The sequence below is a fragment of the Mustela lutreola genome, chromosome 8 (genome assembly GCF_030435805.1).
Source record: "Mustela lutreola isolate mMusLut2 chromosome 8, mMusLut2.pri, whole genome shotgun sequence".
In the NCBI taxonomy this organism is placed as follows: Eukaryota; Metazoa; Chordata; class Mammalia; order Carnivora; family Mustelidae; genus Mustela; species Mustela lutreola.
In genome coordinates this window covers 45062376-45080103 of record NC_081297.1, presented here as the reverse complement: position 1 = coordinate 45080103, position 17728 = coordinate 45062376, and the positions used below count along the sequence as shown (strand labels likewise).

Sequence of the window (17728 nt, the reverse complement as noted above, 5' to 3'; positions counted from 1 at the left end):
GCCTCCAATGGCTTCCCATCTCACTCAGATTGCAAGTGTTCAAGCCCCTGCAATGGCCTGGAAGCCCCCAGAGCCTGTTCACTCCATCCCCAGCCTGGCCACTCTGACCGTGCAGCATCTTCCACTGGGTCTCCTGGTCGCTCCTGAGACATGCCTGGCCCACTCCCACCTGAGGTCCCACCTGAGGGCCTCCATGTGCCTCATTCTCAGCCCTGCTGCACACGGCCCACTGCCTCCCTTTCCCACCCTGGAGGCCTTCTTTGCTCAGGTGCCTCTGTCTTAGAGACAGCTCCCCGAACTCTCTGCTGATGGTTGATGTCAGCCCCCACCCACCCCACTGTGACGGCCTCACATCTTTGCTGTTCTCCCCAGCACCTTCTGACACACCGCACGATCTGCTTGCTCACTCAGAGCACCACCCCCCACCCTCACCTCCAATGGAAGAAAAGCTCCTGAGAAGAGAGGGTTTTGTCTGTTTAGTCACTTGTCCACACCCAACACCTAGAACACTGCCTGCCGTCCTCTGTAGTGGGCTCCCAGTAAATACGTGTTAAATGAATGATAAGGGAATGGTGAGAAGATGCTGAAAGATGTCCCACAAGGTATTTTGGCCTCCAACAGGTAAGGTACATATTAAAAAAAAACAAATCGCTTTTTACTTCCAACTAGTCCAACATAGCTATTAAAGTGCTTCCTTATCCCGGCCTGATTTGATTTGATTTGATTTCATTTGATTTGCAGGAGCAAATCCCTATTTCTACGGAGCCTGAGCATCTAAAACTTGGAAGGCTCTTTTTGAGAAAAAGAACTTAACATATAAATGCAAAGTGAGGGGTGCCTGGGTGGCTCAGTGGGTTAAAGCCTTTGCCTTTGGCTCAGGTCACGATCTCAGGGTCCTGGGATCGAGCCCCGCATCGGGCTCTCTGCTCAGCAGGGAGACTGTTTCCCCCTTTCTCTCTGCCTGCCTCTCTGCCTACTTGTGATCTCTGTCAAATAAATAAATAAAATCTTTTTTAAAAATTTAAAAATTTAAAAAATAAATGCAAAGTGAAGTAAAGATCGTTTCAGGTGAAGATGAACATGTTTACTCTCTTGACGGTAGCTACTGGCTTCATAGGTGTGTGTACATCTGTCAAAACTTAGCCAAACTGTCCACTTCAAATACGTACAGTTCACCATATGGCAATTAAACTCCAATGAAACTGCTTTACAAATAAGCAGACTAGGGGCTTGGAAGGGGGACATGCAACGGATGGTCCTGAAGCCCAAACTCACAGACCTCCCTCGGGCCTGCAAGAAGGCGGCAACCACTCTTGGTACCAGCCGAGGACACTGAAGCTGGAAGAGCCCACCCCAAGCACCCGCCCACAGATCTGGCAGAAATACCTGGGCTGGCGGCACCACGAGTGCAGGACACCAAGAAGATGCTTGGTTACCAGCACTGCCCTCTGAGCCCAGGCACAGTGGCCCTTTCTCCACAGCACAGAAGCAGCAGCACAGAGGGAGGCTCGTGCTCAGCAGGGGCTGAGAGACTACTCCAGACATCAGAGATGCCAGGAGGCCCAGGTCATGGAGACACAGCCCCCTCCTAGTCCCACAGCACCCTCTGCCCTCTGCTACTGGGCTCAGGAGTTTTGCCGTCCCACGGGCCGTTTTTGGGAGCCACGGGAGCCAAACCCAACTCAGTTGTCAGTGTTTTTCCAAGTTGGGCATCTTCCCTTCCCTTTCTCTGGAACAGCACCCTCCACTCTGGAACAGCACCCCCATCTCTGGAACAGCAACCCCCATTTCTGGAACAGTACCCTCCACTCGGGAACAGCACCCCATCTCTGGAACAGCACCTTCCACTCTGGAACAGCACCCCCATCTCTGGAACAGCACCCCCCCCACCAGCTCATCTCAGGCCGTTATTCCACCCAGTTCTGTTCTGCTGATCAGAGGTGATGCCAGGGTGGAGAGCACCCGTAGGCAGGAGCGAAGTGCAGGTTCTCTGTGGGTGTGTCAAGCCAAGAGGGGCCAACCAGCTTCCTTCCTGCCAGCGGGGTGCTCCGGAGGCCACCCGGTCACACTGCTGCCACGGGGCCAGCTGGCCTCTAATCCAGGCTTTATTTACACTTATGTGGGGAGTTGCTACTGCTTCTCTCGCTCTCGTAATGAGCAACAGTCGTGAACATTTACTGAGCCCCTTCTTGCAAAAGGACCTGTGCAAATACACTGTTCACTGGGATAGTCGGATCTGCGTCCCCCTTTTCAATCCTCACAGCTACTCTGTGCCACTGCTACTGCCATTGCCTTCTACACAAAGGGAAATCGAAGCACATGGAGGTTCGGGAAGCCATTCAGGGTCACAGGCCAACAAATGGTAAGGACTGAAACCCATCCAGTCTGGTTCCAGAACTTGTCTCTTCAGGACTGCACAGCATGTCTTCTACTTAACATGGAAGTGAGGGCCATCCTCTCTCAGAAGCGAGGGTCATACCTGGTGCCCCCAGGTCTGATGTTGCCTAGGGAAGAAGTAACTGTGGCCCAGAGAGGGGAAGTGATTCATTCAAAGTCACATGGTTTGTTAAGTGTCCCAGGTGCCACGAGAACAGACACTTCTAAGGCTTCACAACGGTGCTAGGATGGCTGTCTCCCTAGGCAGGGCTGGGAGCTGCCTCCGCAAGACATCATGGGGCTCCTCCCTCGGGACCGATCCCCACCTGGCTCTCTGCAGGAAGCAAGCCCTTGGCTATGTCCGACTCCCCTCGCCCAGACCCAGGTCCTAGAGGAAGAGCCGACTATTGGGACCCCAGGAACCTGCCCAGTGTTTTCACTCATGGACTGTGCTTCCCCCAGCTGACAGACACCAACATGCCGTGAATGGCGAAGATATCAGAACGCCACAGTTGAAGGGAGAAGTGGAGAGAAGCAGGGAGCATATGCTAAGAGGCAGAGCCCTGAAACCACACGGCAGGCCAGCAGGGAGCAAGGGCAGTTAAGAAATGAGTGCAAAGTCCAGATGAATCAGTGGTAGGGAAAGAGACCCACATCCTTGTCCCAGCTCTGTCATCTGCTGCTCGAAGTCAGGCCAGTCTTCTCCCCTCCAGGGCGGAGACCGCATGCTGGGGTAGTGGGAGGCCAGCCTGGACCTCGGCGGGGCCAGTCGGGCAGCTGGGCATTACAGAGTGGCAGGTGGCCTTGGCCAACCCTAGAGAGGGCCTGGGTGTGGCTGGAAAGGACGCCCCCGCCAGACCGTGGCCCATCTGTCAGAGGACATGTGTCCAACAGCCCCAACTCACACCCACGGCCCCACCCCACCATAGGCAAGGACAGCGGAGGGACAAAGGGGAGCCTTGGCCTCACCACAGGTTGAGGGTGGAGCCCTCGGGGCTCACGTGACCACCACCACTTCCTCCTAACCCCACACTCGATGTCACACGTGCCCATCAGCCAGCCCAGGCTTCTCGCTGGCCACACACTACCGCTGACATCGTTATCCTACCCGAACACGCCGGTCTGGGACGGCCATTGCTGCATCTCATTCTGCCTATATTGCCTCCCCTGTCTGCACCAGCTCTCCCTGGGGCCATAAGTACACTAAACAGCATCGAGGACATAAAGCACCTACTGCCTAGCGGAAGGTCAGCAAAGCCAGCCGCTACTGCTGTGTTGCTCGTAAGGCCCTGTTACCACGAAGGCTAGGAGTCCTCAAAAGTGGAGGAAGCACGCACCTGGGTGGCTCAGTAGGTTAAGCCTCTGCCTTCAGCTCAGGTCATCATCTCAGGGTCCTGGGATTGAGCCCCACATCAGTCTCTCTGCTCGGCAGGGAGCCTGCTTCCCCCCCTCTCTCAGCCTGCCTCTCTGCCTGCTCTGTCAAATAAATAAAAGCTTAAAAAAAAAAAGTGGAGAAAGCTGAGAACCTGAGGGCAGAGCCCCCCACTGAAAAGAAGACGGACATGCACGGACATGCACACACCGGGTTTTGGCTTCCTAGAGGCCTCTCCCAGGAGTAAGCCCTCCCGTCCTCTAGGACCAGCCCTAATCCTGATGGCCTGGGGGCCTCTCTGTCCAGGGACCAGCTGAAGCTATAAACACCTGCAGCGGAGGAGGAGGCTATTTGTGGATAAGAAACTTCTGCCCGCAGCCTCAGAAGGCAGAGATTAGGCCTGACACCTGAGCTCGTATCACTGTTGTCCCTGCAGCGCTCTGAGGCTTCTGGTGAAATCCCACCCCACCTTGAAGGCCACCGCCCCAAGATGTGGTCCCTGATCCCCACCCAAGTGGGTGTGCTCACTCCCACCTCCAAGTCCCGGTGCACAGGGGTCTATGCCTTTCTCGAACTCTTTGGCTGAAAGTCACTGGAGCTCCTGCCTTCCTCTCTCCCTAAAATTCAAGCTCTTGAGGACAGAGGACATGTCCTATTCAGCTCCACACCCCAGTGCTGCACACCAGGAGGGCCCCACGCGCTCTCATCCCTGTGGCAGTGCTGAAAAGATGCTCAACGTCACTAATCATTAGGGAAATGCAAATCAGAACCACAAGCTACCACTTCACACCCATAAGGATGACAATTCAAGCACAAACCAACTAACCACGAGAAGTAACAACTGCTGGCAAAGAAGCGAAGACCCCGCGACGCTTGCAGTCTGTTGGCAGAACAAAACATGGCACAGCCGCTGGAAGACGGTCTGCCACTTCCACAAAAAGTGAAGTGCAATTACCCCGTGATCCGGAAATTCCATCTCTAGGTATTTTCGCAAAAGAACTGAAAAGGAGGGACTCAGATACCCATACACGTGTGTTCATGGCAGCGCTAGCCACAACAGGGGAAAGGAGACAACCAAGTGCTCACCAAGAGCTCAATGGATACACAAAACACGGTGTAGCTGTGCAAAGGAGTATTATGCAGCTATAAAAAATAACAGAGTCCTGACCCGGGCCGCAATACAGGTGAACCTTGAGGACACTGTGCTAACACAAACACTGTATGACTGGCTCTACCTCCATGAGCTACCACGAAGAGGCAAATCCGTACAGACACAACACAGAAGAGAGCTTCCCAGGGGCTGGGGACAGCAGAGTGGACAGGGAGTTAGTGTCTAAGGGCCACAGAGTTTCAGTTTTGGGTGGATGAGAATGTTCTGGAGATGGAGGGTAGCGATGACAGGTGCCACAAGATGAATTTTACGCCACTGAACTGTGACTTAACAGGGTTACAGTGGTAAATTTTCCTTGGTGTCTATCTTCCCACAATAAAAGAAATAAATGAATGGAACCAAAACCAGACAGAAAGGCGGCATTATTATCATTGCCCCTAGTTTTACAAACGAGGAATTGAAGCTAAAAAAGGTTAGACCACCAGCCCAAGGCCACACCAGCTCCTGGCACAGACCAGGTGCGAACTGAGAGTCACGCCATCAGGCCTTCAGAAGTTTGAAGTCAGTGTATGAGCCAGAGCGGGGGACATGGAAGATCTAGAAACCACAGGGCAAGAGAGCAAAGGGCAGTGGAGGAGCTCGCTTGTAAGAGCTGCCGGATTGCTAATGGCAACTGGAAGCCTGGGCCACAAGGCACCCAGGGAGACAACAGAGGATGCAAGGAGAGGAGATGCAGAGAAAGGGGGGACACCAGGAGAGCTGGGAGACTCAGGAGCATGGTGGGCAGAACGAAAGCATGCAGAGAAGACAGAGCCAGCCAGCTCTTGTGCAGGCAGAACAGAGAAGGCAAGAAGGAGCTGTGAGGGGAGGGAAAGATAAGAGTGTGCGGGCAGATAGGGGTGAGAAGTTGCCCTACGCTCACCTCTCCACCACCTGCCCATGGGGCCAGAGGCCAGGCTGGCCAAAGGTGGTCAGAGCGACCAGCATGGCAGTGCCAGGGCGAGGGTCACAGAGTGACGGGGCAAAACTGAAGGCAGCCGTAGGCAGTAGCCGGCCAGCAGCCCTGGTTGCGGGAGCCCATCCACAAGCGTGGGAGGCTCAGCTCAGAAATAACAGGCGCTAATCTGTCCTGCAGCTCTGCATATTATCTGCATGTCTGCTGGCCCTCCTCAGCCTGTCCTGCGCTGGCTGTCCTGGGGCCAGAGCTGGGAGCAGGCTGAATCCCTGTCCTGTATTGAGGTCTAGACTCCTCCTCGGGGCACCCGACATCGGCTGGCTCTTCTCCCTGCCCAAGGCCTCTTCCTGCCTGCTTGTTCTCAGCTCCCACCCTGTGTCCCGCTGGGCTGGCCCACCTACAAGAGGACCAATGGCCGCTGACTACAGTAAGTGGGGTGTGTACAGACCGGGCACTCGGGGGTGCAGGATGCAGCTATGGCACTGAAGGGTGGCAAGAGTGGGTCCCCCGAGGGAAGAGGAGAAGATCAAGGAGAAGAGCCAGAGCGAGACAAGGTCTGAGTCAGCTTGGCAGCTTGTCCCTCTTCCTCCACCTCCCCGGGGTCCCATCCCACACACCGGGGCTGAGCTCAGAGCTATATATACCTCCCAGCTGGACGGCAGCCCCTGCCGAGGGCCCCTTCACCAACTCCCTACGCGGTCCTGCCCTGGCTCAGCCCCAGCGCCTGGTAAGAGGAGATGGGGATAAGCCAGTGTCTGGACCCCAGCAGGATCTGTGCTCACGAAGGACAGGTGCCCTGGGGGCTGGGTGAGTCATCGGACACTGAGAAGCAGCCTCCAGTGGCCCTGCCCGGAGCCTGACCCACCTGGAGCCCGGGCCAAGCCAGGCCAAGCCGCAGGCGGGGGCAGGAGGGAGAGGAGCAGGAGAGGCTCCAGGCTTCACGGAGCGCACAAAGGCCACTTGGGGTGATGGGGGAGCACTGTGCCTGGGGGCAGGGAACTGCTTCTAGCCTTTGCTCTCCCACTTACCACCTGAGAGAATCTGGGAGAAACTCTCGGCTTCTCTAAGCATATAAAACACGAATCCTAACCCTAACCTAACCCTAACCCCAACCCTTGAAAAGATCGAAGAGCTAGACGACATCAGAGGCCACTGACAGCTCCTGTCTTCTTTGGCATAATTAAGAGGCTCCTGGCCCCTGCCCCACTCCCCTCTCTTCCTCCAGGTCCTCCCCTGTGTGATCCCCCCACCCTCTGCCCCTCCCTGTGTCTCTGCACAGGCGGAGAGCCACAAACGGGACAACAACATAGCCAGGACAGTTTGCCAAACACCGTTTTCATCCTGCTCCCCGCGCCACTCAACAGCTCCCCTTGGGCCAGAGAGAACTTCAGAGGTCTGCAGGCTTGCACTTCCCAAACTGGCTCAGTCACAATGTCCACCGACTGACAAAAAAGTCTCTTAACCCAATTCCTTTACACGTGAAGTGGGGAGAGAAATATATATCCATAACAAGTAAATAAAACTACGTACCCCACAAATGTCTACCGCCAGGTGACTAGAAAACACAATGTGGTCTATCATACCACGCAACGTTAGGAAGTTCTGACTTGGGCTACAACAGGGAAGGCCCTCAAGGACACGATGCTAAGTGAACGAAGGCTGTCACAAAGGGGCAGACGCTGTCTGATTCCACTTCCGGGAGGTCCCTACAGCAGTCACATCCACAGAGACAGAAAGCTGAGTGGTGGCTGTCAGGGCTGGGCGGGGGATGGAATGGGAGTTGGTGTCGCATGGGTATGGGGGCCTTAGGAAGACGCAGAAGTTCTGGAGAAGGATGGTGCTGGTGGCTTCACCACAACGTGACTGTCCTTTATGTGACTCAACTGTACACTTAAAAATGGTGAAAAGGGTAAATTTTATGTAAAGTATATTTTACCACACACACACACACACACACACAAAGAAACATCTCAGCATTCAGAGTCCGGTCCCCAGCGGCAATCCAACAAATGTCTGCTGAATCTGCCACGTTCTGTCATCTCCCTGGCCCCCCGGATACCGCAGCACCCTCGGCTCTCTCCTTCTGCTGAACGCCTCTTGGCCCCTTGTGTTTGTCAGAAAAGTTGCTCCTTAAAGCACCAGGATGTATGCTGCTTCCCAACAAGAGACCCAGACAGCTCTCCAGCTAAACATTTTGTCCACAACTACCCTCCCCACCCCTTCTCACCTTCACACCTCAGCTCTGCATCAGGACCCATCCCATTCTCCACCAGAGTAGTAGAAAGAGCCAAAGACACCGGCTCTCCATTCCTCTCCAGCTCCAGGGCAATAAACTATGTAAAGCACTTGATCCCACACCTGGCACCCCAACCAGGTGCCTCATACACATCAGCAGTCTTCTCCACGAAGCTTCCACAGGGGCCAGAAGTAAGAAGCAAACACCAGAGCAGGAAGTGGTTAGAGCAAGGGTGGTATGGGGGGGGGGGTGCGACACAGGGCACGGATGCCCACAGAAATCAGAGAGACTCTGTGCGGACCCAGCAAAGCCACAGCAGTGGGGCTGGTGAGGAGAGAGGCACAGTTACAACCAGAGCCTGAGGACGAGACCCAGGGTCCAGCTAGCATGGACCTTGTCTCCCCAGCAAGTGAAAGAAAGAGGAATCACTGGCTTTGTAGGGAAGGCTGCAGCTAAAAGATGAGCACCAGGGGCTGTGAGAGCCCCGTGGTGCCCCAAGATGGTAACAAATTGGACACGTGTTTGCTCTCACTGAACGAAGCTGAAGAGTGTCCGCCCAGAGCTCCTGTTCACCCAGAACCCCAGAAGTGCCCTTATTTGGAAACAGGGTCTTTATAGTTGTACTAAGATGAGGTCTCACTGGATTAGGGGTGACGAGTATCCTTATAAGAAGAGGCAAGGACACACATGGATGACGGCCATGTGACAACAGAGTGGCAGCAGAGTCCAGATAGGAGTGATCCAGCTGCAAGCCCCATGTGACCCCAGCTTCCCACTCTGGCTTGTGAGCAACCACCAGAAGCTAAGAGACTGGAACAGACCCTCCCCTCAGAGCCCCCAAAAGAAACCAGCCTTACAGACACCTTAACCTGAGACTTCTCTTGAAATAGAAAATATGTTTCTGCTGTGCTAAGCCACCCATTTGTGGCCATTTCTTACAGCAGCCCTAGGAGACGAATACGGCCAGCCCCCATGAGCCCCTCACACAGCACACTTCAGACAGCTGACAAAGTCTCTGTCTTGAGGGATCGAGGGGGAACCAGCGCTGCATGGGGGAGAGAGAACCTCAGTGGAAAGCCCTGGGGGTGGGTGCCTGGCCTTGAGCCATCTTGTTGGGAGCCAGGGCAAGGCCCCCTATTGTCAGAGGACCCACTGGTTACAGAACCCCTCCCAGTGCCTTCCTCAGCCCCGTGTTTCAAGCTGGGAGTCCTGGGAATGGAGGCCTGACTGGGGTCTTCTGACAGCTATTCGGTTTTTGGTTTTGTTCTACTTTCCCACGTACCCTCTCCTCCATCCAAAGGTCAGCACACCCCCAGGTAGACTGCTTTGTTCTTTGGCTACTGGACATGAAGGATCTCTGTATGTTCCACATTCTCAGCCCCTCCTAAAGACCAAGCCTTTCCAGATGACTCTGAGCTGGAGGGAACCTTTCCTGAGTGAAGGTCTAGAGCACCCTGCCTGCCTCTCTCCTGGGACACCCCACATCTGCCTTGTAGCCCAGCTCTGTGTTCATTCACCTCTCCCACCCTTCACCATGTTGTGAGCAAGGGCCAGACCCTCCCCACCGAGGCCTGGCACACAAGGTTCACGGCTACGTGTGTGCATGAATGAGGAATGAATGAGTCCAGGAGCCACCTTCCTAACCTCCCTTCACAGCCCAGAGTGGGGAGCTGAGAATGAGGGGGCATTTGCCTGAGGGACAGCTTATCGGATTTTCCCAGTCCGCTCTGGGGAGATGGGTTGGGGGGTGTTCTTCCCTTTCCCAAGTCTACTACCACAGCCTCTCACCCAAAGGCTTCTCCTCACATACCTTCCCACCCCTTGGGAAGCCCAGATAGAAGGAAGCAGTGTCCGCCTTAAGTTCCCCAATGGGGCACTCCCCTTCCATTACTTAGAGAAACCCGAGGGTTCTGTGTCCCCCCCGTGCCTAGGCCCTACTTCCAGAACTGAACCGTGAGGGCAGGGGCCTGCCACCCCGCCCCAATAGTCTCCTTACCGTACATCTTGCCCTCATCTGACAGGATAATCTTACGCCGGCCACAAGGTGGGTAGATGGCCAGGGCCTCCTGGAAGCTCTGCTCGATGTCGGGGCTCCACACTCCCTCCGCGTCATTGTCGATGGGCTTGTCCAACGCCTGACTGCCCCCAGAGACGTTGCTCCCCTCAGGGGAGTTAGGAGGGCTCCACTCGTTGGAGGTAATGGTGCCGGCCTTGCCCTCCAAGGCTCCGCTTGGAGGAGCGCCCGTTGGACCTGTTTGGGCAGAGACCACAGCATCGGAGGAAGAACTATACAGCCATGGGACAGGGCACCCCGGGAAACGCCAAGCCCGAGAATCAGTTGCTCTTTCTTCCTTGTTCGGCCCCCAACAGCACAGGAGCTTGGAGGGAAAAGGCCAGGGACCAAGAGGAAAAGAGCGAAGTGAAAGGTCTGGGAGAATTCAGGAGGCCTAGAATCTCGGGCAGGTTGTTCCCCCCGTGTAGACCCCAGCTTCCCACCCTGTGGTCTAGGCACTCTCGGAGCATAGCTCTAAGAATCCAAAGACAGGACTGAGAGGTAGGACACCAGGACCAAGGACCAAGAGATGTTCTGACATCAAATCAACAAGGGACAAATAGGATGCAAATTATTGTACACTGTTTGTAGAAATGAAAAATGTAACCACTATAGAAAACAGTATGGAGGTTCCTCAAAGAATTAACCATAAAACTACCAAGCAAGCCAACAATTCCACTTCTGGGTATATATCCAAAGAAACTGACAGCAGGGTCCTGAAGAGATATTTGTACACCCGTGTTCACAGCAGCCTTATTCACAATAAGACAGATGAATGGATAAACCAAACGTGGTATAAACCCAAAAGGGAATATCATTCAGCCTTAAAAAGGAGTAACAGTCTGTCATATGTTACAGCCTGGATGGACCTTGCGAATGTTACGCTAAGTGAAAAAAGCCAACCACAGAAAGATAAATGATGTATGACTCCACTTTTTTTTTTAAATCTTTTTTTTTTTTTAAATTAAGGATTTTGTTTATTTATTTGACAGAGAGAGAGACAGCGCACAAGAAGGGGGAGCAGGAGGCAGAGGGAGAGAAGCAGACTCCCGATACAGTCCCAACACGGGACTTGATCCCAGGACCCTGAGATCATGATCTGAGCCAAAGACAGACGCTTAACCGTCTGAGCTACCCAGGCGCCCTATATGACTCCACTTATAAGATGTATCTAATAGTAAAAATCACAGACAGAAAGTAAAATGCTGGTTCCCAGGGAGAGGAAGAAGTGGAGAACTGTTGCTTAATGGGTATACAGTTTCAGTTTTGCAAGATAAGAAAGTTCTGGAGATCTGCTGCACAACAATGTGAAAATTAACTTTCAATATAACCGAACTAATACACTCAAAAATGGTTAAGATGACAAATCTTGTATGTTTTTTACTATAATTAAAATCTTGTATTAAAAAAAAAAAGGATACAAAATAAAATGCAGGTTACCATACTCCTATTCTATCCTCAGCTTGGGCTCTTTTAAAAGGAAGATTTTAGGGATGCCTGGGTGGCTCAGTCTTTAAGCAGCAGCCTTCAGCTCAGGTCATGATCCCAGGGTCCAGGGATCAAGCCCTGCATCAGGCTCTCTGCTTGGCAGGAGGCCTGCTTCTCCCTCTCCCACTCCCCAGGCTTGTGTTCTCTCTCTTGTTTTGTCTCTCTCTGTCAAATAAATAAATAAAATCTTTAAAAATAAACAGATAGATAGATAGATAAATAAATAAAGGGAAGATTTTAGCCTTGGGAGATTCTCACATATGGGGGCTACAGCAAGGGTGATTTGCTGGTGTCTCTAGAAGCTGACAACACAGTGCTGCCCTTTACCACTAGCCCGAATACAGGCTGGGAGACTAAGTGCCTGCAGGCTGGCCAAGTTCCTTGCAACCTCTCCTCCCTCCGAGATTGTACCCCCACCCCACCCCTCACTCAGCTCCTCCTTTTCCTTCACTGTGGACATTGACTATACTGACACTCATATCCACCTCTTTGTGAAGAACTGTGGGGCTTCGTGTACAGGGAAGGAAAAGAAAGTGAAGAATGCTCTGGAAGTCTTCTCTCAGAGCATCCTAGAGGTGAGAACTATTGCTCTCTTTCTCTCTCTAAAATACATAAAATCTTTTAAAAAAAAAAAAAAAAAAACTTTGATGGCAACAGAGTAGATAAGATGACTTGAAAACTCTCACTCTCTAAAAGAAATTTAGAAATGATAAATAAAATTTAACAAATATAATACTTTTAAATGTACAGTTGTCTTCAAAAGAAAGTAAACACCTAGAGGCCCCCAAATGAAAGAACTCCAAGTAAAGGAATCTGTAAATGAGCCATTACTACAAAAGCCCTGGGATGCTGCTAGGTTTTAATAGCCTCGCAGATGACAGCTTAGACCTGACAGATATGGGGAGTTGGAACTTGGAATCATACCTCAATCCTCATAGAAAAGGAAGAATACTGACAAAATATGACGAGGAAAATTATCTGTCTTGGCCTAAGTCCTAGGTAAAAAAGAGAAGAGAGGGGAAGGTGGGTGGGGAAGAGAAAGAAAAGGAAAGGAAAAAGGAAAGAAAAGAAAAGAAAAGAAAAAAGAAAATGAAAAGAAAAAGAAGGGGACGACTGGGTGGCTCAGCTGGTTAAGCAACTGCCTTTGGCTCAGATCATGATCCCAGAATCCTGGGATCAAGCCCTGTATCTGGGTCCTTGCTCAGGTGGGAGCTGGCTTCTCCCTCCCTCTACCTGCTACTCTGCCTGCTGGTGCTCTGTCAAATAAATAAAATTCTTAGAAAGAAAGAGAGAGAGAGCAAAAGAAAGGAAGGGAGGGAAAAAGAAAACTGTCTTTCCTTGACCTTAAGTGGATTTGAGATTTGAATTTTACCTTATGCAGGAATTCCCAGCCAATTCATAACAATAAGTAGTGGTCCATGGTTGAAAAATCCCTGACAGTCCTCACCCATATTACAGAGAATTCCCAAAGAGAAAGCCTTACTAAAAAATGATCTCAAAATCCAAAGTTGCAACATTTAAGAAAGAGGAAACAATCTACTATGATCAATATTCAACAGGACTAGAGCCCCAAGAACTAGAGATAACTGAACTATCAGATAAAAATTATTATAGAATGATATTTAAAATAATTACTCTCTTAAACAAAGAATTGGAAACATGAGAAAGAATTAGACACTATCAAAAAACACAAAGCAGACTGGAAAAAGAATCAAATAGGACATTTAGAAATGAACATTTTAGTTACTGGAGTTAAAACTCAATGGTTTTACTAAGATAAATAGCACATTAGATAGAGCTAAATGAAGAATTAACAACCTGGAGGATGGATATGAAGATATTACTCAGAAATATATTTTTTTAAAATGATAAAGAGCAAGGACAATAAAATAAGGCAGTTCAACATACCTTCAATTAGCATTCCTAAAAGACAGAATACACAAAATGAAGAACATTTGAAAAGATAATGGCAAGGAAACTTTCCCGAAATAATGAAACACATGAATCTCCAATTAAGGAGCTATATTGAATCCTAATCAAGAAAAATTCAAGTAAAGTCAACACATACTGAAAGGACACTGCAGAATACCAAAAACAAAGAACAGATCTTAAAAGCATCAAGAGTAAAAAAAGACAAATTACCAAAAAGGAAGAACTATGACATTAACATATATATGGATAGTGGACTTCTCAACAGTAGCATTAGAGGACCCAAGGTTATGTCTCCAAACTGTTGAGAGAAATATAACTGTTAACCTAAAATTAAAAGCTGAGCCAAAATATCACTCAAGAGTAAACATTTAATAAAGGCATTTTCAGACAAAGATGGAGAAACTTACTACTAACACACTCTCACTAAAAAAGAAAAAAAAAAAACAGGAAAGGAGGGGTTTTTTAAAAAGGAACTTCTAGAAAAAGAAGACATTACACACATGGAAGAGGGGTGAACAAAGTAGTGGTAAAAATAAAAGTGAATCTAAACAATATTAACTCTTGGGCGCCTGGGTGGCTCAGTTGGTTAAGCGTCTGCCTTTGGCCTGGGTCATGATCCCAGGGTCCTGAGATCAAGCCCCGGACATTGGGCGCCCTGCTCTGTGGGGAGCCTGCTTCTCCCTCTTGCTCTGCCGCTCCCCCTGCTTATGTGCTCCTGCTCTCTCTGTCAAATAAATAGATAAAATCTTTAAATAAAAATTAACTCTATAAAAACAATTAACAATGACCATGACTAAGTCTGGTCATGCAACACCCACATGTAATCACATGCACATGGAAGGAAAACCATGTTTCTGAACTATAACGTGGGAAGAGGCATTTGCTAAAACCCAAGACCCAGTCACAATAAAAACGCTTAGCAAACTCTAGAAACAAACTTTCTTAATGTGACAGAAGATATCTTCCCAAAACCCACTGTGATGTTATGATTTATAATAAATTTGTATTTGGTCTTTGCCCTGGTTTCTAGCACAGAGTTCCTAAGACCCTTGGAATTTCATAAGTGATAAGAGCGATAAATATGTCTTATTATGTGAATGTGGTGACTTTTGGAATGCAGCTAAGGATGAGGGCTGGTGGCCAGGAGAACCAACCGTGTAATCAGAGGGTTGGAACCTTTAGTCCCACACCACCAGCTCCCCTCCCAAAAAGTTCTGGGAAGGGAGAGGGACTAAAGGTTAAACTAATTGCCAGTGGCCAGGGATTTAATCAGTTGTGCCTATGTAATGAAACCCATAAACACCCAAAAGGAGAGGGCTCAGAGAGCTGGTGAGCCGGTGAACACATGGAGATGTGGGAAGAATGGTACATACTTATAGGGGGCTTGGAAGTTCCACACCCATTCCCTAACCTTGCCCTATGCCTCTCTTCTATCTGGCTGTGCTGAGATAAAATAATCATTTCAAAATCTACCAATAATCTAGCAAGTAAAGTGTTTCTCCGAATTCTAGAAAATCAATCAAACCCAAGGAGGTGTCACTGGAACCCCCAATCTTGCCACTGGTATCTGGGGTTGGCAGACAGTCTTGTGGAACTAAGTTCTTAACCTGTGGGATATGACTACCTCCATGTAGACAGTGTCAGAAGTGGACTGAATTGCAGGACACCAGGCTGGTGCTGGAGACTCACTGGTTAGTGTGTGACTGTCGTTCCCCCACCCCAACCGCACTCACACCTACACTGGAAATGGTGACCAGAACTTTTACCTGTGCAACTCTTACTGACTGATTAAACACTGGGAGCATTACCTTTAAAGTCAGAAATAAAATAAAGAATGCCACTTTCAACATTTATATTCACACTGTAAAGTCTGGTTCTACCAAGAAACTAGCCAACACAGTCCTAGCCAACACAGTAGGATAAGAAAAAGAGATGAGAAGATTCAAAGAAAAGAAGTAAACTGTCATTATAAGGCATTAAGATACGAGACTGAAAGGATTTGACAAATTACAATTACATTGTCTTATACCAGAAATAAGGTATTACACAATACAGAGTTTTAAAATATTGCATTTAGAAACAAAGTCATTATTTACCTCCTGATTAACAATAAATGAGGACTTTACAAAGAAAACAGTAACTGTTTTGAAAGACATAAAACATCTAGGGCGCCTGGGTGGCTCAGTGGGTTGAGCCTCTCTGCCTTCAGCTCAGGTCATGATCTCAGGGTCCTGGGATCGAGTCCCGCATCGGGTTCTCTGCTCAGCAGGGAGCCTGCTTCCTCCTCTCTCTCTCTGCCTGCCTCTCTGCCTACTCGTGATCTCTGTCTGTCAAATAAATAAATAAAATCTTTAAAAAAAAAATTGTGACATTTAGCTAAAACAGAGCTCAAGGGGGAAGTTTATAGAATTAAGTACATATATTGGGGGAAAAGGCATCTAAAATGAATAATCTAAGTTTAAAAAAAAAAACATCTAAATTGAAGGAGAGGAAATTGTGTTCATGGATGGGAAAATATCACAAAGATGTTGAATCTCTACCAAAAAATCACAAATTCAATTAAATTATGATTAAAAATTCCACAAGGTCTTCCGTAGAACTTAACAAGCTGATTTCTAAATTATGAAGAACAAAGACCACTCTCAAGTTGTCTTAATCCACTGTCTTTACTTTTCCTTCCTTCTCTTTGGCCAGACCATTCCCTAAGTGCTTTCTTCAGGGCTCTGTCCTGACCTCTCCTTTGAAACCTCCATACATAACCCCTGGGGGTTCCCCACCCATGGCTTACACCCCCACTGTGTATTTCTGACTACCAAATCTGTATGTCCTTCTTGAGTTTAGCTACATATGGCAACTGCTTACCAGGCAGCTCCAATCAGACTTCTCAAAAGCTCCTCAAATTCAACATGTCCAAAATCAAATTTTCAGCAGGACACTGAGTCCTGAAATGACATCACCAATCACCCAGAGGCCAGAAACCTAAGCATGTATTTTAACTTCTCCCTCTTATCTCCCATAAATAATTAACAACCACATCCTCTCTCCAGAAGGTCTTCCTGAAACCCCGTCTTTTCCATTTCAGAGCCCTAATCCAAGCTTTTGCTAGTGCTTCCCCCGTGACTGTGCCAACCCCATGCAGACTGCGTGATCTCTCGCTGCAGCCACCGTGAGTTTTCTAGAATATAAATGGGATCATGGGATTCCTCCACTTAAATCCTTCCTTGGCCTTAGATAAAATGACATGCCCCATGACAGGATACTGTAAGGCTGATTCCTGCTCTCCTGCCACACTGCCAGGCAACTGCACCATCCTCTTATACTCCCTTGGTTGTACCCCCAAACCCCCAAACTCCATTATCCAAACGATACCCCTGACATGCCAAGCTCGTTCTCCACACCCGGAAGTGCCGCCTGCAGCCTTCCTCCCCGTCCTTCTTTCACTGAACTCCGACTCATCCTGAAGGTCCAGCCACATCACTTCCTCTGGGAAGATGACCCAGACCTCTAGTCTGGAATCAGTCTCTTGACTCCCAGACATCACACTTGCATTTTACAAACCTCCAAAAACTCAAGCTCTCTCTCTGGCCTCCAGCAGCTCCCCATGCTTTCCATATCTGACCCCCACCAGCTCCAAGGAATGACTGGCGTCCTTCACCGTTCCTCAGATTTCACGATTGTCTTTCTCTACAAAGTCCTCAGTGCACTGCACAAAGCTGGGGAACAAATGAGGGGATATCTGCTAAGTGTCCTTTGTGAAATAATGATTTCTCCGTGGGGAGAATGAACTGTTCCATGTTTAGTGTCAGGAAACCAAAGAAAATATCAGTAAATGTCTGGACTTTGGCACACCAGAGAGAGAGCTTGAGTTTTTGGAGGTTTGTAAAATGCAAGTGTGATGTCTGGGAGTCAAGAGACTGATTCTGGTTCCAGCGTTACAAGCAGCCGTGACCATGGCCAAATTGGTCCATTTCTTAGTTTGGGATCTCAGGTCCTTTTTTTCCTACGGTGTCTGTTGCTCACACTCCCTGTCCAGACCCTCCACTTCCTCTGGGAGCTCTACGTAGCTTTTGCACATACCACATAGACTTTCACCTGGGGCTTTGTTCAAAGAAGGCTGGAGAACTGATCTGCCATGGCAAGATGTCCCATATGCTGGTCGACAAGATCAGATGTTAATTAGCACGGGGCCTGACACAGTCAGTGCT

General features: G+C 49.5%; 1 protein-coding gene across 5 annotated transcripts in view; it reads right to left on the bottom strand.

Moving 5' to 3' along the window:
* TEAD4 (TEA domain transcription factor 4) overlaps positions 1–17728 on the bottom strand; it is a 62696-nt gene that overhangs the window by 24625 nt on the left and 20343 nt on the right. For all 5 annotated transcript variants that reach the window (XM_059184515.1, XM_059184511.1, XM_059184512.1 and 2 more), the window contains exon 2: positions 10047–10301. In XM_059184515.1, coding sequence (XP_059040498.1) covers positions 10047–10053 — 7 coding nt within the window. In that variant the 5' untranslated portion in view covers positions 10054–10301. The remainder of the gene's footprint in view (positions 1–10046; positions 10302–17728) is intronic.